At 37.0% G+C, this 23,092-nt stretch overlaps 5 protein-coding genes across 9 annotated transcripts; 3 read left to right on the top strand and 2 right to left on the bottom strand.

The window, feature by feature from the left end:
• Positions 1-8: 8 nt before the first annotated feature.
• LOC135124109 (cuticle protein 19-like) lies at positions 9-3,549 on the bottom strand. The gene is made up of 3 exons (XM_064048981.1): positions 3,462-3,549; positions 458-586; positions 9-386 (listed from the first exon to the last, which is right to left on the bottom strand). The coding sequence occupies exons 1-3, from the start codon at positions 3,474-3,476 to the stop codon at positions 132-134; spliced, it is 399 nt and encodes a 132-aa protein (XP_063905051.1). The 5' UTR covers positions 3,477-3,549; the 3' UTR covers positions 9-131.
• Positions 3,550-3,766: 217 nt separating this feature from the next.
• On the top strand, positions 3,767-5,305 carry LOC135124108 (uncharacterized). Its single transcript, XM_064048980.1, has 5 exons — positions 3,767-3,916; positions 4,068-4,225; positions 4,316-4,457; positions 4,497-4,715; positions 4,847-5,305. The coding sequence occupies exons 2-5, from the start codon at positions 4,108-4,110 to the stop codon at positions 5,229-5,231; spliced, it is 864 nt and encodes a 287-aa protein (XP_063905050.1). The 5' UTR covers positions 3,767-3,916; positions 4,068-4,107; the 3' UTR covers positions 5,232-5,305.
• Positions 5,306-9,144: 3,839 nt separating this feature from the next.
• LOC135124107 (uncharacterized) lies at positions 9,145-13,108 on the top strand. Its single transcript, XM_064048979.1, has 12 exons — positions 9,145-9,270; positions 9,412-9,557; positions 10,122-10,218; positions 10,272-10,521; positions 10,728-11,394; positions 11,440-11,591; positions 11,655-11,780; positions 11,833-12,047; positions 12,103-12,519; positions 12,568-12,682; positions 12,732-12,831; positions 12,884-13,108. Exons 3-12 carry the CDS (start codon positions 10,126-10,128, stop codon positions 13,056-13,058), a joined length of 2,310 nt encoding a protein of 769 aa, XP_063905049.1. The 5' UTR covers positions 9,145-9,270; positions 9,412-9,557; positions 10,122-10,125; the 3' UTR covers positions 13,059-13,108.
• A 2,102-nt stretch (positions 13,109-15,210) lies between these two features.
• LOC135124566 (uncharacterized) lies at positions 15,211-19,473 on the bottom strand. 4 transcript variants are annotated; one of them, XM_064049735.1, is made up of 9 exons: positions 19,386-19,473; positions 18,728-18,831; positions 18,459-18,677; positions 18,276-18,406; positions 17,829-18,226; positions 17,581-17,777; positions 16,979-17,529; positions 16,795-16,926; positions 15,211-16,741 (listed from the first exon to the last, which is right to left on the bottom strand). In XM_064049735.1, the coding sequence occupies exons 2-9, from the start codon at positions 18,822-18,824 to the stop codon at positions 15,587-15,589; spliced, it is 2,880 nt and encodes a 959-aa protein (XP_063905805.1). In that variant the 5' UTR covers positions 18,825-18,831; positions 19,386-19,473; the 3' UTR covers positions 15,211-15,586. The 4 variants fall into 4 exon arrangements, with proteins under 4 accessions (XP_063905805.1, XP_063905807.1, XP_063905804.1 ...); XM_064049737.1 differs by having other exon boundaries at positions 19,456-19,472; XM_064049734.1 differs by lacking the exon at positions 19,386-19,473 and adding an exon at positions 18,885-18,986.
• LOC135124567 (vacuolar protein sorting-associated protein 35) lies at positions 19,471-23,073 on the top strand. 2 transcript variants are annotated; one of them, XM_064049740.1, is made up of 7 exons: positions 19,471-19,590; positions 19,790-19,991; positions 20,351-20,566; positions 20,620-20,951; positions 21,126-21,336; positions 21,387-21,988; positions 22,117-23,073. In XM_064049740.1, exons 1-7 carry the CDS (start codon positions 19,576-19,578, stop codon positions 22,954-22,956), a joined length of 2,418 nt encoding a protein of 805 aa, XP_063905810.1. In that variant the 5' UTR covers positions 19,471-19,575; the 3' UTR covers positions 22,957-23,073. The 2 variants fall into 2 exon arrangements, with proteins under 2 accessions (XP_063905810.1, XP_063905809.1); XM_064049739.1 differs by lacking the exon at positions 19,471-19,590 and adding an exon at positions 19,616-19,714.
• Positions 23,074-23,092: the final 19 nt, after the last annotated feature.

Below are 23,092 nucleotides of genomic sequence, written 5' to 3'. Positions count from 1 at the left end.
GCACATAGTTTAAGGAAAAACAAAAATTTATTACAAAGCAATCAAAATTCAGAGGAACAATACAAATCGAAAGACTAGAACCTAAACAACCTCCTTTAAATAAAGCTCAATAAATACTCTTCCACCTGTCCTTAGTAGTGCTGCTGCGGCGTCACTTCCTCCTGGTACGCCTGCTGCTGGTGCTGCGTGGGCGCCGTCTTGTGCACCACAGCGTTGAACCCGCTGTGTTTATCAGCGGTGTACTCCACGGTCCTCACGGACCCGTCCGGCTCCACCACCGAGTACTGCCCCTTGACCACGTCTCCGTCTCTGCTCTCCTGCTGGCTTTTGATATCTCCGGTGTGGTAATCGTTCACGCCGTACTTGAACGTGTACTTGGGCGGCGCCTGAAGAAAGTGCCGGTGAAAAGAAGAAAGCACGACATCTGTGCGATATGGGAAAGCCGCATTCTACTCACGTAGTAGTCCACGATGTGGTCCTCTTCGTGCTCTTGCGGCTGAGCGTCGTACTGTAGGACGTTGGCGTCTTCTTCTTGGTAGACCACGGGAGAGGCTGATCCGGCGACAGCCAGACAGAGCAGGGCCAGCTGGAAGTTTTTACTTTTACTTTTTGTTCGGGTTGCCTAATGACTGATAGGTTTTGTTCGAGAAGAAGAAAGTAAAGAGCTGAAAGCGCTTCCGTTGGAATACTAATGGTGTTGGGGTTCGATGTATGGGTTGACGGGTCTTGAATGGCGTATGAGAGGTGTTAAATTATGATATGCTAGATGAGATGTAATAGTGACGGGGAAACTATTATTAACAAAAGGAGAAGCAAGAGTTGAAGCGCTTTGAGTAAAAGTGATCGGAGCGGTTTTGGTATCATTAGTGTTTTAATTATTGTTTTTAGATAAATAAAGACTTCCTGGTCGGGTTTTGCGAGTGGAAGGAAACATAATTGTTTTCGGCAGATTTGTTACAATCTTTCCAAATTTAATTTAAATATATTTAACAGCATTTCGGAATTGGAGGTTTTCGTTGTTCGGCGCAATAATATACAGAGTGTCTCACAGCATATGTCCCAACCAACAATGTTTCTATTAGTTGAGATATTTATGTGCCATAAAAACCAGCTTTTATAACTGTTAACCACAACGCTACTTTTTTTTAAATATAAACTTGTGGTAATTTTTTACAGGAATAGGTTTTTTCAAGATGTCGAACAACCATGTGTTACGTTATTTTAATTTAATACCGTTACGTCAATGAATTGATGCAAAACAAGCTAAACACAAATCTGATGACATCAGACGTAAAGACCGCATGTCATACGAACGTAGCTTAATTAAATATTCAAGTACCTACAAACTTAAAAAAAGATCGTTTATTTATATGTTTTCCACATAACAGAATATTTAAAATATTACAAAAATATGTATATATTGTCATTTGAAATCAAAAGCTTATTAAACTTTTTATGCACAGACGTATCTCAACAAATAAGAAAGGCATTGACTAGAAAATAGAATTTGAAACAGCTGCTACATATATGCAAACGTTTTAAAATTTCACGCTTAAGTTACGCACAATCTGGAATATTTTGGTAATGTACTTATTTATTATTTACTATAGCAATTTTAACGTAACGCTCTAATATTTTTTAACTTGGCGGTTCTGCGTGAGCTTCATTACTGTCATGACCGTTCCAAAATTGGTCTGTTTTGCATACGTGCTTTGGAAGTAGTGACCGGTGTAAATTAGATATTTACATATTCCATTGTGCTAATTTTGACTAACATTTTTTATTGTTCATTTTCTGCCTATATTTTTTCTGTTTGTGCTGTGTTGAAAATGTTTTTGAAATGTAATTTCGTCAACCATTGAACTTTTTAGTTCAAAATTTAAAATTAGTTAATATCCTTTAAAAAAATATATTTTTCTCTCCATCAATAAATGGGTAAATTATTTTGTTTTTCAGACAATACGCTCTAAGATTCGACAATAATTTTCTAGTTTGCTAATTGTAGTTATAACTCTTTAAAAATAAAACAGCAATTTTTACTAATAACAACAACGTTGAGAAACATATGTACTTTGAGACACGACTGTTTAAAGTAACAAAACACAGAAAAAAAAATGTTAACTATAAAATCAGGTGCGTTACGAATTTAGGGAAAGTTGTAAAATACTAACAATCTATCGAATTCCCTTAAAAAAATAGAGAAATTTTGTTTAGAATTTTAGGAACGTCATTAACCAGAATCCATATAAAATATCTGCACTACTTGCATGAAATAAGCAAAATAGAAAACAACAGTAAACTATTTTAAGAAGCAAATGTAATGATCATAAATAGGTATGAAATAGAATTCAAGGAGACAAAATAATTTCAAAAATTTTACATATTGTAGTAGCGGCCAAAATAAAGCAGGGCCTCTTGAAAGAATTTTTTCAAAAAATTTAGTTGTGTAAAGTGGACTCAGTTAAATAGGTATTCATTAACAATGACATTTAAATGTCAATATAAATTTGAAAGTTACACTGGGGAAAGAAAAGTGTCCTATTTTATTTTGGACACCACTGTATATGTTATAAAAAACAAAATACCAAAATAGCTGACGTAAAATATTTTTAAAACTTTGTAATTAGTGTGTTTTGTAACTATAATCTCCTAAGTATTCTTCTGTAATATTTCTATAAAAAAAAAAACTTTTTTGAAAGTAATTTGTTATACTTCTAGTGAAGTCAGTAAATAATATTTTGTTAAATGTAAACTTACTGTATTGTCAACATTTTTATTTTGTAAAAGAATCTAGAATCAAAGACGAATTTTGTGAATCATCATAATAATATCTAATAACAGTAATAAAAATTTACTAATTAAAAAATCTTCTTATATGTATTATATTTTTACTACTGTGTAACATTTTGTATCTGTACAGGGTGAGTCACCTCGAATAAAAAAAAGTAATTATATTAAATTTGCTTTAAAAAAAGCAACGAAAAAAGTATATTACAGAAATACCATATAGCTTTTTTTTATTTCCAAAAAATCTAAAAAATTTGCTTTATTAGCTTCACTATTTCATGAGTTTGAAAAATATACACCTACTTCATTACTCACCTAAAAAAATGTTTTGAAAACAGAACACAGAAAATGTTTTAAGAAAATCTTATTTTACAAAAGCAAATAAAATGTATCAAAAGTAATAAATATTGAACTTTTCGGAGGATTTTTTTCTCAATTTTATAGTACAATAAAAATTCAGATAAATAAAAAAAAATGTCGCGATTTTTTTTTTATTATTTTGTGTTTTATCAATTATTTAACGTTAGCTATTAGCTAACTCACCCTGTATATGTAAGAATCTGCATACAATATTTATTATCATCGAATATGGTAAAATCTGAACTAATTATTTAGAAGAAAAATACTAGAATGTAGTAAATAAAAAATACTTTGTAAGATTAATAAAAAAATACCTTTAAGCAAAACATTGTAAAAACTTCACTGGTACAAATCAACCACTAGCACTAGATTAACGACTGTTTAGGAGAAACTGAATCTTCCCCCTTATATATACTTTCTTTTGATACAGTATGGGAAGGAAGGATGCAACTAGTCAATATATTAGACGAAGATGAAAGTAGGTTACTAGTTGCTTATAACGTTTAATGTACGTATTACGTACAAATAAGCAGATTTCTATAACATTAAATTACGACCATTTGATTTTTATGAATATTACAATCTCAAACAAAACCCACGTTTATTCCCCATCGAAGTAAAAGTTCTAAATAAACGAACGCCAGAAATAAAAATTGCTGCGAAAATTTTCGAATCCGTTCACTTTTATGTAGATGCAATTGTGATAAGAATAATGAGCCATTATTTGACCCTCCAGTGTCTACCGTCAAGATTAATGTTTCTGGAAACGGTGAGTGAATTCGCATCGCGTATCGCTATCTAAAATCTGCGCTCGTGTGATCATCTCCCCAGTTCACACTCTGTTTCTTCATCGCATTAATTAATAAACACAAATCATGCAAATGCAACAATTTATTAGTCGACTATGTTCATGTTGAAAGCTGTCAAGTCGCATCAAAATTTCCGTTGTCAGTCTCCGAAATGAAGCACTGCAGTATCTGCAATCGCGAGTTCGACGCCTCCGAACTCCTCCAGAGCAGCCAGGACGACTTCTTCTGCAAGGAGTGTTTCAAGTACCAGTACTGCACCTGTAGACAATGTACGCATTACCCAACTGATCCAATTAAGTAACGGACTTTCTGCAGTGAAATCGCCACAGATGGCAGCTATTCATTGTCTTGCGTTTCAGTATGCACGAAGAAGAAATCGGCGTCGGCAAACAAGTGTGAAGGCGATTCCGTGACAAAGCCGAGGAAGATGTTCTCTATGGATGAACTGTCGGCGATACAGAAGGACAGGGAGCGAGCGAACCGCCACTGCACCTCCAAGAGGTAAAAGAAAGAGACGTTTTTTTATTAATTGAGAGATAGGCCGTTGCAGTGTCCACACATCGATTGCAACAGGTACGTGAGCGTTTTTGACTTGAATGCGCACTTCCAGCATGAACACATAGAGGTGAAGATCACACAGACGATGCTGGACTCCAGGAATCCCCTGACTTTTTATCCGAAGGATATCCGGTATGGGGTGAAGCAGTGTCTGCTTCTTTTTAACGTCATACCGAACCTTGATGACCTTATGAACAACAGGTAAAATACGTTGTTGCGAAAGGAGTTGTATTATATCTGAGCGTCAGATTTATTTTTAATTTATTTATTAATCAGAACGCATAATAGACTTCTAGATTTTTAGTCTTTTAGTGCTTATAATTTATATTTAGCCAACCGGAAAAACCTACGACGCCTATAACAGTGGCCGTCTTGGCTTCGAGGCTAGCAGCGGCCCAACTCAGCGAAGAAACGATCAACGAATGTATCCTCGAAGACGAAGACTGTAATGAGCTCACCACGTGCATTAACGATAAAATCATTATCTGGATCGCCTCGAATATAGTTTGCAACTATAATTACACGGCTGCAGTGTCCACAGTGTCTGAAGACGTGAGACTCAAGTACTACGGACCGGTGTTACAGTTAGGCAATAATCCAAAGAAGCTGTGCATGGAAGGACACTGTTTAATTCTCAGCCATTTCCATTTCCTGGGAATGTCTGAAAATGGCACCAAGCCTCTGCATTTGGACGTCATTATACATTCGGAAGATTAGAAGATTTGTTATGAAGAAAGTAAATTTTTGTGAAACTGATTCCGGAACTTTTTTTAATATATTCATTTAATTGAGATGTTTTCCTGTTTGTTTGTTTTGTTGTTGTCTTTTATGTTTTGTTTTAGGTTTACGTAATCGTTTCTTTGTTTTCGAGTCGGTCGAATTAAGAGCTTCCACTTTCGATTAAATGGTTATTAATGCATTTTTTTGGATGTCGGCAAAGGAAGTGTGCGCTGTAGAAATTTTCATAATGAGGTGGTCAAAGGCTAGCGGCAAAGTTTAGTTTAATTAGTTTTTATGAATTATTTATCAAGGATAGAATTGTCATCGTGGGTATCTACCGTATGTGATGAACATATTGTTACGATGAATAATTCATTTAATTCGTTCTTTGATGTTTGCGTTTTTTAAAATTTCTATATAAAAGACTTGTAGATATTTAATTTTTTTTAACTGATCAACAGCAAAAGAGAAACTAATCGAAATGTACTATCAGAATCAGAGATCATTAAATGTTAAAAATAACGAATCTCAAGCATTGTGGCGACCTCTTTAATTTACAATTTTCAGAAATTAAATATTCCTCAGAATTATTTAGTTGTTATTTTATATTTATCGATTATTGAAATACAATAATTAAGTTAAGTGTTTAATAATCGTATGTATTCATATATCTAATACTAGTAATAGATGTATATGTATGTAACAAACAGTTTCCTTAAACTTTACGTTAAAATTTTTTAAAGAAGTAATTTAAAAATACATTGCTTGTAATATCCCAAACATCCTGCCTTAAAATAACATGTGAAAAAAAATTTGAAAAGCCCACTAACAAAATGGAACCCTACATTGTGTTTGTTTGTTTTTGTGTGGACCCCAAGGTTGGAAAAGTCCCACTAAATAAAACAAAAAAGTAACAATAGATCTAGTGACTTTACGCCGTTACGGTCACAAACTCGTGTTCCAAATTCCGGCTATTGGGCCAATCCGCGAGCACCATGTCATCCTGACCGTTCCCCTGACTTCTACCCAAGACCTGCGTCTTTTGTGCAGATGGTGCGATAAATCTCGCCAGCTCGACTAGGAACCGCGCGCCCCGCTTCTGCCACGTGTTTGTGTTATTTACCTCAATTCCATTTTAAATGTTCAAATTCTATAACTCTAATATCAACTACAATCGAACAAGAGTTTCAAAAAGAGCAATAAACAACATTTAAATTCGCCATACACTCTCGTGAAACTTTTAAACATCAAATAATTCTTATCTGAGATCACGATTGGACATCAGAGAATTTATATTTACATGGAAAAAAACTAGCAAAGATTTATAAAAACAAAATAAAGATCTGGTGTGAAGTAAAACTTGTGAAGACAAAAAATTACGTGAGGTTAGGAACTGCAGAGCATGAAAATTTACGTTCAATTTAAATCATACAGCAAAGAATATTACTGAGGCTAAAATTGTGAGATCGAGAAAAATGGCATTAGGAGAAAAATTGCAAAGATAGCAAAATTATATGAGGTTAATATTTGCCACCCTTTATCAACGTTTCAAATAAAGAATTTACATGACGTTAAATTATGCCACACTTTATCAACGATTCAAACAAATAATTTACATGACGTTAAATTATACCATTATTGTGTGATTGGTTACTCAAAACAATTATAGCTTTGAGAGTTTATATCGTGCACTGTCCCCAGCTTATCCAAAACAAACACATGATAAATAAACACAAAATGCATCCAGCCTCGCGAGAAATACTCCTCGGAGGTGTAATTTCCAACGTCGCGAGAAATAAATATATCTCGATGATAACGATGATAACTGCCTAAGGGAAAAATTTTTAATCCTTTCGTACCTCAGTCCACGATATCATGAATTCTACCGCACTTTCCACGGTCCTTTTGGCAGAGTAGGACAACGTTAGGTTGATTTAACTGCCGTAAATCAACTATTAGCAATCTTATGTGAGGAATTAAGAAGTGTTATTATAATGTATCACTTAAGTATAAGCATCCAGAAACCTTGTTCATAATTTGATAAACCAAGGATGAGTCCTGACTAAGTTAATTTCATGAAATCTCCTAGCAAGTGCCGTATCTGAACAATCTTAGGACTGTTAAATTGTGTTAGAACTAGTTAACGATTAAAAACCTAACATGAACTGTGAGCAGTCGAAAATTGGCATATTTCCGCTTGGAAAAAACGCAAGAATTAGCTACACCAACCCTCTCACTAGCTACTACCCAGAAATTCCCTAGGAGAGCTACCAACTACCAGAAAAGAACTAAACTTGCACATCGTTGCCTATGTTTAACGATTTTCTTGATTTGATTTTTTTTTTAATTCAAATTATTCAATTTAACGCGAAATTTGTATTCAAATTTGGTCAATACTTATGAATGAAACCCATTTGTTCGTCTTTTAAACAGTGACAAAACAAAAATTAAATGCCAGAATGTACCTATTAGAATACTTCAGACTTCACTCAGCCAATCTTTTCTTCATATTTTTTGCGAAGTATAAAACTTTCCAGCTGCATATACTGTCTTTGCCATTTCTATTGAAACACCACTTGTTAATCGTAAATTTGGCAACTTTCATATTCAGACAATTTTCTAACTAAAAGCCGTTGTCAATTAACCGAAAGCTGTCACCAATTGCTAAATTTTAAGCAAAATCAACAGGTGGTGCTTCAATAGAAATGGCAAAGACAATATATGTAGTATACACCATGATATACACATGGCTTGTTGAATTAGCATTTTTTCATTTGCCAAATATACACAATCTTATTTGTTTTGTAGAACATGACCGCACCGACACAGCAATAGTGTATTACTGGTTGCATGAAAAATAACTAGGATAAAAATAAATAATAAATATCCACACACAGTATAGTCAGAGAACATGTTCTCTGGTATAGTTAACTACAGGAGCGGCTGGTGCCGGGGGGCACAAGGGCACGTGCCCCCCAAAATTACAACGTCTACAAACACATTGGACATGCTAAAATAGTAATTTTCAGTATTTATTAATTTAGTTAGTAAATTTGTGTCATAATTATCTCTGATAATATTTATCCGCATTCTAATTTAGGTTGATAGCCTTGAATCATTTGGGCTGATTTTTCCACATTTTAAATTTGGCGCCAGGAAATCCACCAATCAAATGTGATGCGTAATTTAACAGATTAATTGTTGCCAACTTAAATTGGAGTGCGGAAAAATATTATCGTGTTTTTCACTTGATTGGTAGTACTGAATCAGCGACCATCTTATAGTCGTGCAACAGGTCTATTCAAATTTGACACAATAGATATTTTTCACGTAAGAAATTGCCTATGACAACCAACTCGCAAACCTGATTTAAGATGCAAACCTACTGAGCTGTTCAAAACACCCAGAACGAGGCGGGAAGTGAGAACACAACCAACACAAACTTGACATTTGTCGGAACTCGGTGAGTCAACCGCAGGAGTAATAGTCTGATTCTCCCTATATATAGGGACTCTAGACAGTAACTTGCGTGAATGCCATCTACGGTTGTCAAAATAACTACATTTATTTTGAAATTTTTTAAACAATACTTTCAATTTTCGCGATAGAAAAACAGTATAAAAAAACTTGTTTTATAAAGTCACCGTCACACTGTTTTACAAATTTGGACTCTTGTGATAATAATGGGCCTTATAAAATATGTTTTTAATACACTATTTTGAATAATATACGGGCATAATAAACTGTAATTAGTAAAAAGTATCAATTCCAAAAACAACTAGTCAGTTTATTATTCTACTTATGCATGTAACACTCAAAACTGCACTTTTGCGGCGTCACTTTTTGCTTGCCCCACCACTGGCGCTTTATTGAAATGACATCTCACGCTAGTAGTGCCATCTGTATTATACCTTACAAAACATAAATGACAAATAAAGTGACAACATGGGCACACTGCAAATGCATTTCAGCACACAAACAACGACAGTAGAAGTTTAATTTATAAAAATTCTCAACACACCGTTTCCCTTTTAATGTGAGTATTATTAAGTCGAAAACATTCTATCTTTGAATATTTCTCCAAATATCGTAACTGTTGTATAGAGGGCGTTGTCAAATTTACAGTAACGTCCTCTATGCTCGTATAGACGTATCTCACCTAAGTAACGGTTTTCAGAGCGCGTGCGTCCGCCCAGAAGAAGAATTTTAAGAAGATATTTTACGGTTAAACCGGTTTTTTTTATTAAAGTAACTGTTACACCCGCAATTATACAACATTTCGCAACGTTGATTCTTCTTTCGAAACTTAATCGTACACGCTAGGTGAGTAATGTGTTTAATATTTCTACTACGTTAGGTGATTCTGTTTTAAACAACATGGCACCTACTCGTTTTACGTATTTGAATGGATATAATTGTCACGATGGAAATTTCATTTTTGAGAAACACAAATTAAAGGCACAATTTTAATTTATTAATTTATTTACTGTGGAAACGTGTTCTGAGTCGATTATTTCCGTAAAAAATAATTATTTTCAAAACGGTTCGAAATATGAAATAAATGAGATATAGCTGAAAATTGAAATTCATGTGTGAGGTTTTGATTGTTTTAATTGTTTTAATCATTGATACGACGAAGTATATTAAAAAATGGGGTTATGTTTCTCTCTCTGAAGCGCCATATTTTCTCACACAGTGATGCCAATTTTCGAAGTAAAAATTCTCCAGTAAAAGTAGTGTTTTAGAATAAATTGGATGTAAAAAATACGAATACAACTGCTTTTCGTTGCTTATCTCATTTAAAATGTAGAGATCGAGTACTTGGTAGTTCTCAGTACCCGGCACCTCCACCAAAACCGAATCAAGATTTTCAGATCTTCATTTCAGAATCATGGCTAGTACTAGTACTGCAAATTCTTCAGTTACTAACATGATAACCAAATGTGAGCCCTATGAACTTCAAACTTGTTTTCAGTGCCAGACTGTAAGTATATCATCGTTACAAATCAATCTCTGAAAAAACTTAAATTTTTCAAGAAACGCAAAGTTCAATACAGGATTAATAACAACAATAACATATTCTATATTTGTTATTCTAACTGTCTCGACAATTTCAAAAGAGAAAATCCTAATTTTTACGAAAACTGGTTTCACACAATCTCTGTACGAAACTTCACCAGAGTGGTCACAACTTCTTCAAGAGTTTGTTCAGTTTGTAAGAGCAAGCTTGACAACAACTACGGCGTAACATGGCAGGCAATGGACTTCTGCAATGAATTATGTCTACGTAATACACACTTCAAGCACGATAAATGTTTATAACCGGTTTGCGTAACTGCCAAATTTGACCACCTTTCAGTTGTGGTGCCGTGTTCTGCAAAAGTTAATTTAGTATATTTGTCAAATATGTGCACAAAATCTATCTTATTTTTAACAAATCCGCGGACCGGTTAACAGCGTTATGTAAAAAAACACTGATTTGTAAATTTGTAGTTGAGCGTCAAATCGAACTCTGCTCTCTCTGTGTTCATTGCGCAGTTGAAATTCCTCCAGACTCGCTAGGAAAGTATTGTATTTCCTTCGGAACTGATATCAGGCAATTCTGCTCTAGTATGTGTCTTAATTCCGAACAAAACCACCATGAAATGTGCTGCTTTTGTCTGCAAAACAAAAAAATGCAAATTCTAGACAATAACAAAAAGTTCTGTAGCCCGAAATGCAAACACAATTTCGATCTTCTGGACAGGAATCCCACAGAAATTCGATGCTGCAAGAAGTGCAACACTTTGTGTTCCCCTTGCATTAAATACGCTTCTCTCTATTTCGATCCCGAGAGCTTCTTCTGCAGCAACCAGTGCTTCCAAAAATTCGTTTCTGAAAACTGCATCAGCGCAAAAGCTTGTAGCTACTGCAGTACTTATATTAACTTAAACCTAGAGAGTGGCTACCCACTTTTCGACACCTTCACTCTCTACTATTTTTGTTCGAACACGTGTCGAAAATTGTATATAAATGCCACCAAAGTGCCTGTGGATTGTGGCAAATGCAGTATGAAGAAATCAAATTTTGATATGATTCGTAAGCACTGTGACAAGAGAGTTACTAGTTTTTGTAGCTTGAAGTGTTTGGGTTTGCACCAGTTCATCGAGCAATGGTTAATGTAAGTGCTTTTGGACTCCGATAAAAGATAACTTTTGGGTTATAGTGCGAGATGTGATCAGTGTCTCGGAAGTAAGGCGCAGATGTTTACGTTTCCGATGTCCGACAGCAGCATGTGCAATTTTTGTTCTTTTAGATGTTTATATAAGTTTAGGTTGAATACGACGGGCAACCAGAACGTCAGTTTGTATTTGAAAGGTGGGTAAAATTTATGCTTTTATCATAAAATAAAAAGTTGAAATTATGTTGTAATTCTTTTAGACTATATGAAAATCGTCCCCGCAGCAAGCACAACCCAAAACAAACTGTTCGTAAACGTCACCCCGCCGTGTACTGCAACGAGGGGTAAAAATATCCAAACCTATTCCCGGAAAGAACCCCCACGAAGTTTCCTCTCTTTGTCTTACTCTTGATTTTTCCTAACTTTTGACTATTGTAGAGCGAGGAAGACCAAAAAAGGTTCCTTGTCCACCTGCACCCCAACAAACTGGAAACATCAACGTAACAAAATCCAACGTCAATAACCCAGAAATCGAATGCATTTTCATCCAGAATGACATAAACGACTTCCAGTCCGTGTCTTTCGATTTTCAATTAGACGAAAGCGCCTTCATAGAACTACCTCCTGAAAACAATGCTAGTAGTTTATTCGAGGTACCTGCGTCGTGTTTGTGTTTTTTCCTTGAAAACTCTTTCTTTTTTGCTTTAGTGCACTTTTGGGATTAATACGTTCGCTTATTGGTTGACTTGTCAGCACAGCGCGCAAACTAACGCCTTGCAGATGACTCTCGAGGAGTTGAACAGCTCTTTGGCCGGGTTTGTGCAAAGTATTAAAAAACCCGACGGAGAGAAATTTGCCCCGGACACGATTTACTATCTGTGTTTGGGGATTCAAAAGTACCTGATTGAAAATGGCAGAAACACGAACATATTTTGTGATCGAGGGTTCGAAGATTTTCGAAAGAGCTTAGATAAAGTTGCTTTAACGTTTCAAATACCACATACATTCCTCGCGACGACTATAGAAGAGAATCATTTATGGGACACCAAGCAACTTGGTGACTGTTCACCGCAAGTATTGATCAATACTCTAATTTATATTTTCACCAAGACTTGTTACCTAACGGTAAAAAAATTTAATTTTTCGGCGGTGCTTATCGTTTTAAAATTTTAGAGCGTACAGAATCATTTGGGTTTGTCTCTCAAACAAGTGAACCAGGAACTGACGTCAGGTTATAAATGCGGACGCCCTCCGAACAGCATTATAGTCGCTTGTTGTTTCAGATATGGTTAGTCCTATTTTGTTCTTGTTTTGCTTCAGTTATTAATTAGTTCCAGGTCCCAGTTGCCTTTACAAGAACACATATATCTTGCAAAGCAATCAGGACAATCCTTCTCGGTGTCCTATTAGATTGTGCCAGTTGTATGTGGATAAATGGTATTTTTTATTTTTAGTACATATTGTAAATTAACTTGGATCATTATTGTAGTCCGTCTGTTGTTAAATTATACGAGCAAGTTTTTTACTTGCAACCAATGGAAAACTGCCGTCCCGAGAATGGCTTGTGGTTTAAAGTTGCCACCTTGCCACAAGAGACAATTCAAAGAACTCTTAACCTTATTAGAATGGTTAAGGAAATTAATGACGTCTTCGTAAACGTGTAGATTTTTACTTACTGTGTATTTTTATATTGCTTGTTTTTAAATTATTTTGTTCGCGTTACCAAACTGTTTGTTCTTTTGACATGTGTTTCAGTGTGTACTTTTGTAACTTTTTAATAAAAATTGGTCTAAAGAGTTGAGACAGTACTTCCCTCGCTGTTGGAAACGTAACGACTGCATGCCTATTATGTTTTTTTCGCATTTTAAAATAAATTGAGTATTAATTTTCCCAATTTTGTCATTATTTGGCATTAACATCTTTGTCATTTTTCTTATGTGATTGCTATGATTGCTTATTAAAAAAAAAAAATTAAATTGGACGAAGTCGTATCTGGGGTGTCTAATATGTTGCCTATGCAAAAATTGTCAGGCGTGAACAGATAAAATGAACACTTTGTATAGTGCTTGTAATTTACGACAAATAGCCATTACACTTGTCAACCCGTAGACATGACGGTGTAACACAAACCAAATTAAAACATGTTTTCTACGAATTGCAATAACCGGATAACAATGCCGACGGTCTAGACTTTTTTATTGCTCTGACTTCCGTTTATTGAATAAAACACTACATTTTATTTGGTTTTTGGATGCTGTAATTCACATTTGGTTAATTATAACTTGTCTAGATCTAGGGGAGTATCCCCAGTTACGGCCTTATGAAATATCGAGAAAATTTCAAAGTACCAAATTGAGCAATGGACTCCATTACTGTACGTCCTTAGGTTATCCTCGTAAAAAAAAACAACTTGAAAGTGTATACATCGGAAGAATATCACGTAGAAATTAGTTTGATTTGAATGAGTTCGTCCTCGCAAAACACAGAATCAAAACAATAAACTAGTAATCGAAAAAATGTTCTGAATATCATATTATAATTTTTATTAAATAAAGACGTTTGAATTTTCACATTTTCGGGAAAATGGGGTGACTCGTTCTTAATATGAGCAATAAAAAATATGAATGCTATGATGAATCACAAGTAAAAACTCATCATATTTTGCACATTTTAAAATTTATTCGGCAAAATTTGAGAAAGCGTCATCAATTTTTTGGGGGAAATAAACAGATTTATTTTGATTAATAATTTACCATCCTTACAATGACTTTAAAACGTCTACAAGATTTCAAAATTTTCAGTTTTGCAATTCTTGATTTAATCAATAAAATAAATTGACTCGGTCATTTTTTTTTTCAGACACCCCGTATAAGCAAATCTAAAAAATATTAATGCAGTGGTAAATCACAAGCAGTGACTATGTATCTATACTCACTGTCACAAGTATAGACACATCATTCTTTACACATTTCAGATAGCACATTTTTTTCAGTAAAATTCTGGGGTGGCGTCAAAAAATTTTTAGGGGGGATGAGCAAATACATTTTGATCAAAAATTTTCCATGCCTATTATAACTTCACAACATCTCCAAGATTTCAAAGCATTTGGTTCTGTAGTTCCTGATTCAATGAATAAAATAAATTTACGCATTCATTAATTATTTTGGGTCACGCTGTATATGCAAATCCAAAAAATATTAATGGAATAATAAATCACAATTACACACTCATCATATTTTGTACATTTTAGATAGGATTGATTCGGCAAACTTTTGAGCTGACGTCATTAATTGTTTGGAGGGAATAAGTAAATAGATTGTGATTAAAATTTTATCATGCTTATCATAACTGTAAACCATCTGCAAGATTTCAAAGCATTCGGTTTTGTAGATTCCAAATTAAATGTCAAAATATTTCTTAATTTTGATTTTTTTTTCAAAAATCTGGACATTTAGGGTAAAATCTTAATTCGGAGTCATAAACTAAATGTGTAAGACTATGTTATTTGATACAATTTAAAACCCAATTACTATGTATAATTTTGAAGTGACGTCATCACATTAGTGGTGGGGATAATTAGACAAATTTTGATTAGCGTTTTACCATCTACAAGATATACCTAATATAAATACAAAATTTTTACTTTCGGAGACTACCTGTCTAATAAAAATCCGGGACGGCAGACAGACAGACAGACGGAAACGGGATACCTATTTCTTCGTTTACGCTCGGGAAGTAAAAATGGAAATATTCATATTTGATGTTACAAATGCAAATTACAGTGCGTCGTAAAAGGAAAGACCGAAATAAAAAGTATATGTTACAACTATTTTATTAAGCCTTCTCTCGCAACCTGGGCGAGTTTTTACTCTGGCGAAAACTACAACTTCATATATACTATACACATATATTAAATCATTTACAACTTAAAAATAAATTATAAAAAACATAATCACATGATCCTTAGACTAGCGTTTCTGGAAAATAACCAACTTTAGAAAGCCCCTCGTGTTAGCACCAATTTACTAATACTACAGTGTTACAAAAATACGTTCACTATGGATAATTTTTCAAAATATGTACTCTATCTCGATGCACAAACTCTGATATGTTTTGGTACTTTATCACTTAACCATAAATAAAATTCAGTACAAAATGGCATAAATATGGGTTTACTTTGTGCAAATTTCTCTTAATAATAACAAACGCCTCCACAATCCGGGCAACGCTTTTTCCTTCCCGGCGACCCACTATGAATCGCCCTCTCCTGTTTCCTCTTCATAGCCTCATCGTACTCCACCGCTTGTTTCGCAAACCACGTGTAAAAATGCTTAATCAACTCCTTCACCCCGGCTTCCGTCAAATTGTTTCCAATGAAGTACGCCTCGGCCACGTAATCGAAAATCTGGATCACTCGCTTCGAATATTCTAGAGCCAGTTGTACAAAAATCGGCGCCTCGTACTCAGGATCTTTCGTCGCTAACCACTTCTGGTACTGCTCTTCCACTTTGTTGACCAAATCTTGGAAGTACCCGTTCACCATAGAAAACAACCGCATGAACTTATCGCTACCTGGAAACATCTTATCCAATTCCCTGAAACACCCGGGTGACCTCCCTAGCAGCTCCATCACAATATACGCGACAGCGTTGATTATCTTCTCTTTGATATTCTCATCCGTGTTGCTGAAGATCTTGAACAGGCTGAACGCCATCCCAGCGATTTCCGTGGGGTTCACCCCTCGGAACGACACCTGCAACTTGGAACTCATCATCCGAACTTCGTTCGGTGACGGCTCGGGTGTGTTCGGCAAAGTCTTCAAAAACGTCGCCGCTTCGGTGTTGTCCATCGCTCCAAACTTCCCCATATCTATATTCACGCCGTTCAACTTAATATTTCCGTTGTCAGCCGAGAACTTCACGTCGTTTTTGTTCATTTGCTTGTTCAGACGCGTCAGAGTGGCGAACACTTCGTCCTTGTTCTGGAGACTGACGATGGTTTTAATGACCTCGGCTTGGCCTCGGGCTACGTCGCCGTTGTTCTGACGGATGGTCTCCTTCATCATTTTGTTGAAGGTCTTGCGGTGTCTGTTGCTACGCAGAGAGTCGTGGTAGTCGCGGAGGGTGCGCGCTTGCGATTCCTCGATCATGGTTCCGGCGAGCTTGAAGTTGTAGACTGCATGCCCGAAGAAGAGGATGGAAGAGCTTAGTTGGACTATGGTGAGGAAAGAGGGCGCTTGGTTCTCGTTCCACCACTGATCGAAGACGTCGTAGCTGGAGTTGACCACATTTATACCGCTCGCGGACATGTTGGCCACGTTTATAACATTGACGGCTGCGGTGGCGCCCTGTCCCAAAATAAGTGTCCGATTTCCGTAATACCTGCGTAAATAGCACTTACCTGTCCAATATTGAACCCTCTTGTTGCCAACTGCGACACCGCCATATTGGCTCCCGCTCCAACAAACCCCAACGACCCAGCCACAATGTTCAAGTACGCCCCTCTAGCTTCAGAATTGCCGAAACTCAGCGTCTAAAACATGTCCGTGAATCCCACAACATCTCAATATTTCGCAAACAGTTACCTCTTTATGCCTGTTCCTGTCGTACAAAGTATACGCACTCCGCCCCAACGAATACAACCCTACTCCGATTCCCGTGGCTCCCGCTGCAATCAGAGCCACCGGAGCCACAGTTATCGTAGGAATGGCAGCGGCTATGAAGATGCCTCCAGAAACCAAACCGGCGGCTGTGTTTGCCATGTCGGCCCCTTGCAAGATCTTATGGTCTATGCCGCAAGTCGGCGACAGGTGGCGCTCCAGAATAACGTTTCCGTTCTCGTCCGCCTGGTAGCGGCCGTTCAAAGGAAGAATCATCTCGCATTCAGGCAGTTTGTTTCTGGCTAGGTAGGCGCTCCAGGTCTTGTAGACGCGGCCGCTGTCGTCGATTATGATGCGACAGGGATTTTCGCTGTTTTTGCACTTGCGCAGAACGAACAGCGGTATAGGGGTGAGGTCAGTGGTTGGATTGTAGTCTTTGAATTTCTTGGAACGCTTTTGTTTCTCGCTGGGGAGGGGCTCAGTGCAGTTGTAGATGAAGGACACGACGACGCGATCTTTCCATTTTGTGAATTGATCTAGAAAGGAGAAAGGTAGGGAGTTTTTGTATGATTGTCAAATTCGCTTACTATTCTGCTTAATAATAATTTCAAATAAGAACTCGATTTTCTTCTTCTGTTTCTCGCTGTATCCCGTTTCCGTCTCTGGAGGTCCATACAGCGCATATCCAATCTTGTCCTTCAGTTGTTCGAATTCAAAGTGATCAAAACTATCGTAGTCGCGGTCTCCAAGCAAGTCCAACATAATCTGTTGGTAGTTGTTGGACCTGAACAAAATCCAGCTATATATTTGCAAGTCACCAAAAAATCACAAATACCCAATATCATTAACTGATTGCTCTGCGTTCTCCAAGTCCTTCTCGATTTCGTTTTCCACAACCAAAAACTCTTCAGCCTTTTTCAGTGTCTCTAAAAAATCCTTCTTCGACACTTTGCTTTTCATGCACGAAAATAAACTGAACGAATTCTTAATAGGCACTATCAATAAGGCAGCACAGATTTTCTTTTCCACGAAATTGACGAGTGTTGATAGTTCGGCACGACTGTTTAAGGCTTCGGTTAAAGCTGGGTGGCATTCGTCGTTCTCGAGATCCCAACCTAGGAGAAAAAAACGCTCGTTGACGATTTCCTTGACTTCTGGACGGCCCAAATTTTCGCCGAAAATTTTCGAAAACTTGTCGTTTTTGTTGTGCAGATACAGAAGTAGAATTTTTCGCTACAAAGTGAAATTAATTTTCGGAAAAAAGTGCATGTTTGGGTCTCACATTTTCCAAGGACGTGAAACATGCTTGTGAGATTGCATCTTCTAACCGGCATACGTGAAACAGTATCCCTCTATCGTCGAAATTATTTGAAAAATATTCAATAAAATCCATTGCAGCACAACTTTCCAACTCTACAAAAAATTAGCTTAAGCAGTTTACAAACAAAAGTTATGCTGAATGTACCTCTGAAATTATTTTCCTCCTCAGTCACAGCAACATCCTCGGATCCTCCGCACTCCGTTTCCATTTTATCGGAATCATAAACAACCAGAAAACTGGTTCCAGACTCACAGCACTTCCCCAAAATGTCGTTATCCTCCTCAGGTCTTGCATACCAACAGTCAATTATTTGTTTCGAGGGTGGAATATTCAATTTTTCAAAAATCTCAACTTTGAGGTCCCCTTTAAAACCCAGTCTCACCACTAAATCTAATGTTTAATGAAACACTTACAGACTGTATTGTGTTTTGGGAGCTCCACAGACACCTCTTCGTTTCCGTACAGAATAGTTAAGAACAAAGTATCATCTGTTGGTTCACACGAATCCATTATCAGTCTAGAAATAAAATAGATTAGATAACTGATAAATCAATTTCGGCTGAGAGTTACTATATACTAGGGGGTTACCCGAATTAACGCCCAAAATGTGACATAACCTTATCGACAAAACATTCCCTAGCCTCGTTCTGTCAAAACAAAACGCAGGGGCGGCTCTAACCAGATTTCACAAATGTCCGACTAGTTCCATAAATTAAAAAACTTTAAATTTGCATTCATTGTCGATTGGTGAGTGGTGACGTAAATTCTAAAACTTCCAAGACGATCATAGTCTATTTTCTTTGCCATTTTTTATATTTATTTGGGGAATAAAGCTAGCAAAGATAAATTTGCAGTTATTAACTGCACTGTTTATTTTTTTTTATTTCTGTGAAATACTACTGTCTGAAACTACCGTACTGCGTGCTGATATGGAAACATTGAGGGTTTGCAAATTCAGGTTTTCGCGGCTAGTTCAGGGCGTATATTTGGCCTGACGCCGCCCCTGTTGCAAATCAAACAGTAGGGCCAATTCACCAATCTGACATCATCAACAAATATAAATCGACATACCCGTATTTCACGCCACGTATCGCAAAGAGCTTTCACCACGCCTAAACACCCAAACTCTGTATTTACCTACATTTATCACCGAAATTACTCATTTATCACAATAAATGACATTCCCTAATTTAGTCTCTTTCTACCCGTCATGTTGGCACGACCACTGACAAATTAATCACCAAGAGGAGGTTTGGTGTTAATGCCTATCAAAATGGTAAGTTTTTGCATTTTTTTTTATAAACGCGTCATTAAATCCTCACGCTGGTCCCGTAATGAAGGCCCGTAGATCCATCCCTGTTTGGGACACAAATCATTTCAAATTTTTCCCTCTCCAAACGGTAAACAGCGCATTACATAAATATAACCTATCTTTTGATCTTTCCTTGTATGTATGGCAACATTTGAATTTCTAGCCCACCACTCCGCCCCAGATATCCCCCGTGGAAGATCAGGAGAAGTATCTCCAAGATGCGTTAGGGGTGGTCAAAGCGCAAGCTTTTCACATGAAGAGGGCCCTCGACAAGAATAAGCTAATGGACGCTTTAAAGAACGCAAGTGCCATGCTTGCCGAATTGCGGACGTCTCTACTATCACCCAAGAGTTACTACGAGCTTTGTAGGTATAATAAGGTTAATTTAAGTTTACACACACATGACTACATTTAATTAATAACACAGTCATGACAGCTGTGTGTTGGTTATTTGCTTATTTGAAATGTGAACTTCCAGAGACTTTTTTTGTTGCTTTACTATGCAGTTTATGTATGTGTAAATTGAAATTAATCATACAAGAACCAAAATTTGATGACGTCATTTCAAATTTTGGCTGGATGAATCCTGTCTAAAATGTGCAAAAAATAATATGTCTGCATGTGGGTGAATGACAAAAAAAACGCCTACCCAAATTGATAAGTATGTGTCCTTGAATTATGAAGAACTCACTGGAAACATGTGTATAACATGCTTCTTTTCCAGATATGGCCATCACAGACGAGCTGAGACATTTAGAACTGTACCTCCTTGATGAGTTCCAAAAGGGTCGCAAAGTCACAGACTTGTATGAACTGGTGCAATATGCTGGCAATATTGTGCCCAGATTGTATTTACTCATCACTGTCGGTTTGGTCTACATCAAAACAAATTACGCTCTGAGGCGAGATTTGTTGAAAGATCTGGTGGAAATGTGTCGAGGTTTGTGTTTGACTTATGAATTAAACCCAACATCAGAATTGGGATTTTTGTAGGGGTGCAGCACCCATTACGGGGACTTTTTCTTCGCAATTATCTCCTGCAGTGTACGAGGAATGTACTGCCAGACGCAGCCGACACAGACGTGGACACTCCTGAAGGCACAGTCAAGGATTCAGTTGATTTTGTGCTGATGAATTTTGCCGAAATGAATAAGTTGTGGGTGAGAATGCAACACCAAGGTCATTCGAGAGAGAGGCAGCACCGAGAGAGGGAAAGAGAGGAACTGAAAATTTTGGTCGGGACGAACTTAGTTAGACTGAGCCAATTGGAGTCTGTTACGCTTGAAAAGTATCAGAAGTTGGTTCTGCCGGGAATTCTAGAACAGGTATTTTTTTTTGACGGTTGCGGACATGTCTGCTGGGTTTTGATTAATTGAAATTGCATAACGTTTAATCCGGGTAGAATACTCGAATTTGAAGCGGTTAAAGAATTAGTTTTCTTTTTATAAAGGAAATATTGTGGAACGAAAACTAATAGCGGTGTCTTTTACAAAATATAGGTTGTTAGTTGTCGAGACGCCATTGCTCAAGAATACTTAATGGAATGCATTATCCAAGTATTCCCTGACGAATTTCACATCAAGACCTTAAACCCCTTTTTAAAATCGTGCGCTGAACTAGAGGCAGGTGTCAATGTAAAAAATATAGTCATCAGTTTAATGGAACGCTTAGCGTCATTTAGTCAACGGGCGGATACTCAAGGGGGCGAAGGTACATCTCTCCTAGAGAAAATTCACCAGGTTAAAACAAAACTTTTGTAGGAGCCACTATTTTGCAACAGGTCCAACTCTTTGAAGTATTTTCCGACCAAGTGGCCTCGATCATAACGACACGTCAGTACTTGCCACCTGAGGACATGATAGCCCTCCAAGTCGCTTTGGTTAATTTAGCCTTGAAATGTTATCCCGATCGAATCGATTACATAGACAAAGTTATGTTAACGAGTGTTGAGGTTTTCCAACGTTTAGGTCTTGAACATCTCGAATCTAGTTCTTTAGTTTCCAAAGAACTACAAAAGTTGTTGAAAATACCCCTTGATAATTATAATAATTTGTTGATTATACTGAAGCTAAAACACTATGCTGGGTTGATGCAGCATTTGGACTACACAGGACGGAAATTGTTGAGTATTTATATATTAAATAACGCGCTTGATAATGAGACTGTTATTCCGACTCAAGAGGAGACTGAGCAGGCTTTGAATCTTCTAAGTCCTTTAGTTAACGATAAAGAAGAGCAGCCACTTGGTGAGGTCGATTTGGAGGAGTTGGCTGAAGAACAGTGTCTTCTGGCGAGGTTTATTCATCAGTTGCGTTCGAATGTGGCAGATGACCAGTACCTGATTCTCACAGCGGCGCGGAAGGTTGGTATTTAAAAATTTTCTTCTGAAAAACCCGTTTGGAATCGTTTAATTCTAAATTTGTGGTTAAATTGATTTGAGAGCCGCTTTTTGTTCTGTTAAATGTATAGCATTGTTTTTTTTTTTAATAGATTTTAGGAGGCGGCGGCCCCCAACGCATGAAATACACTCTCCCGCCGCTCCTCTTCCAAGCTTACCTACTCGCCTACAAATACAAAGAGCTAAAAGACGAAAAATGGGAAAAGAAATGTCAAAAGATCTTCCAGTTCTGCCACTCGACGATCACGGCTTTGGTCAAAGCAGAACTGGCTGAGCTCCCTCTGAGACTTTTTCTTCAAGGGGCTCTCGCTATCGATCAGATCGGTTTCGAGAATCACGAAACCGTAGCCTACGAGTTCATGTCTCAAGCGTTTTCGTTGTACGAAGACGAAATATCCGATTCGAAGGCACAGTTGGCCGCCATTACGCTAATCGTGGGCACCCTGGAGCAAATCAGTTGTTTCTCAGAGGAAAATTCCGACCCGTTGAGAACGCAGTGCGCTTTAGCGGCCAGCAAACTACTGAAAAAACCCGATCAGTGCAGAGGTGTCGCCACCTGTTCGCATCTCTTCTGGAGTGGGAAGAGTCTAGCTAGTAACCGAGAGGAGACCCACGACGGCAAAAGGGTGGTGGAGTGTTTGAAAAAAGGCCTGAGGATAGCAAAGCAGTGCATGGACGTCAGTGTTCAAGTGCAGTTGTTTGTTGAGCTCTTGAATCACTACATTTATTTCTTTGAGAAGGGGAACGATCAAGTGAGCGTGCAGATTCTGAATCAGGTTATCGGGAAGATTAAGGAAGAGTTGCCGAATCTGGAGAATTCGGATGAGACTGAACAGATCACGAAGCATTTTAATAATACTTTGGAGCATTTGAGGTCGAGATTGGAGACGCCTGATGCGGATGGGGTGTCATACGAAGGGCTGGAAGTTTAATTGTTTAAAATGAAATTTTAGATTAGTTGTGTAATAAGACTATACTTGTTTGTTAATTATATTAATTTTTTAATATATGTATATTATGAACGCTTAAATATATGAAAGCACCAATGATTTGATTTTTTTTTTTTTA

The sequence above is a fragment of the Zophobas morio genome, unplaced genomic scaffold (assembly GCF_036711695.1).
Source record: "Zophobas morio isolate AGI-343-1 ecotype UQ-CSIRO unplaced genomic scaffold, CSIRO_AGI_Zmor_V1 ptg000007l, whole genome shotgun sequence".
Taxonomy (NCBI): domain Eukaryota; kingdom Metazoa; phylum Arthropoda; class Insecta; order Coleoptera; family Tenebrionidae; genus Zophobas; species Zophobas morio.
This window is presented reverse-complemented; position numbering and strand designations above follow the sequence as displayed.

Bases quoted from the DNA above. Each gene is read 5' to 3' on its own strand.
- LOC135124109 (XM_064048981.1), bottom strand. The intron at 387-457 runs GTGAGTAGAATG...CACTTTCTTCAG, and splicing joins ACCACATCGTGGACTACTAC to GCGCCGCCCAAGTACACGTT.
- LOC135124108 (XM_064048980.1), top strand. From the start codon at position 4,108: ATGAAGCACTGCAGTATCTGCAATCGCGAGTTCGACGCCTCCGAACTC. The intron at 4,458-4,496 runs GTAAAAGAAAGA...ATTGAGAGATAG, and splicing joins CGCCACTGCACCTCCAAGAG to GCCGTTGCAGTGTCCACACA. The intron at 4,716-4,846 runs GTAAAATACGTT...ATTTATATTTAG, and splicing joins GATGACCTTATGAACAACAG to CCAACCGGAAAAACCTACGA.
- LOC135124107 (XM_064048979.1), top strand. From the start codon at position 10,126: ATGGCTAGTACTAGTACTGCAAATTCTTCAGTTACTAACATGATAACC. The intron at 11,781-11,832 runs GTTTCCTCTCTT...TGACTATTGTAG, and splicing joins CCGGAAAGAACCCCCACGAA to AGCGAGGAAGACCAAAAAAG. The intron at 12,520-12,567 runs GTAAAAAAATTT...TTAAAATTTTAG, and splicing joins CCAAGACTTGTTACCTAACG to AGCGTACAGAATCATTTGGG.
- LOC135124566 (XM_064049735.1), bottom strand. From the start codon at position 18,824: ATGGATTCGTGTGAACCAACAGATGATACTTTGTTCTTAACTATTCTG. The intron at 18,407-18,458 runs GTACATTCAGCA...AATTTTTTGTAG, and splicing joins GGAGGAAAATAATTTCAGAG to AGTTGGAAAGTTGTGCTGCA. The intron at 17,530-17,580 runs GTAAGCGAATTT...TCTCCTTTCTAG, and splicing joins AATTATTATTAAGCAGAATA to ATCAATTCACAAAATGGAAA.
- LOC135124567 (XM_064049739.1), top strand. From the start codon at position 19,649: ATGAAGGCCCGTAGATCCATCCCTGTTTGGGACACAAATCATTTCAAA. The intron at 19,715-19,789 runs GTAAACAGCGCA...TTGAATTTCTAG, and splicing joins AATTTTTCCCTCTCCAAACG to CCCACCACTCCGCCCCAGAT. The intron at 20,952-21,125 runs GTATTTTTTTTT...TACAAAATATAG, and splicing joins TGCCGGGAATTCTAGAACAG to GTTGTTAGTTGTCGAGACGC.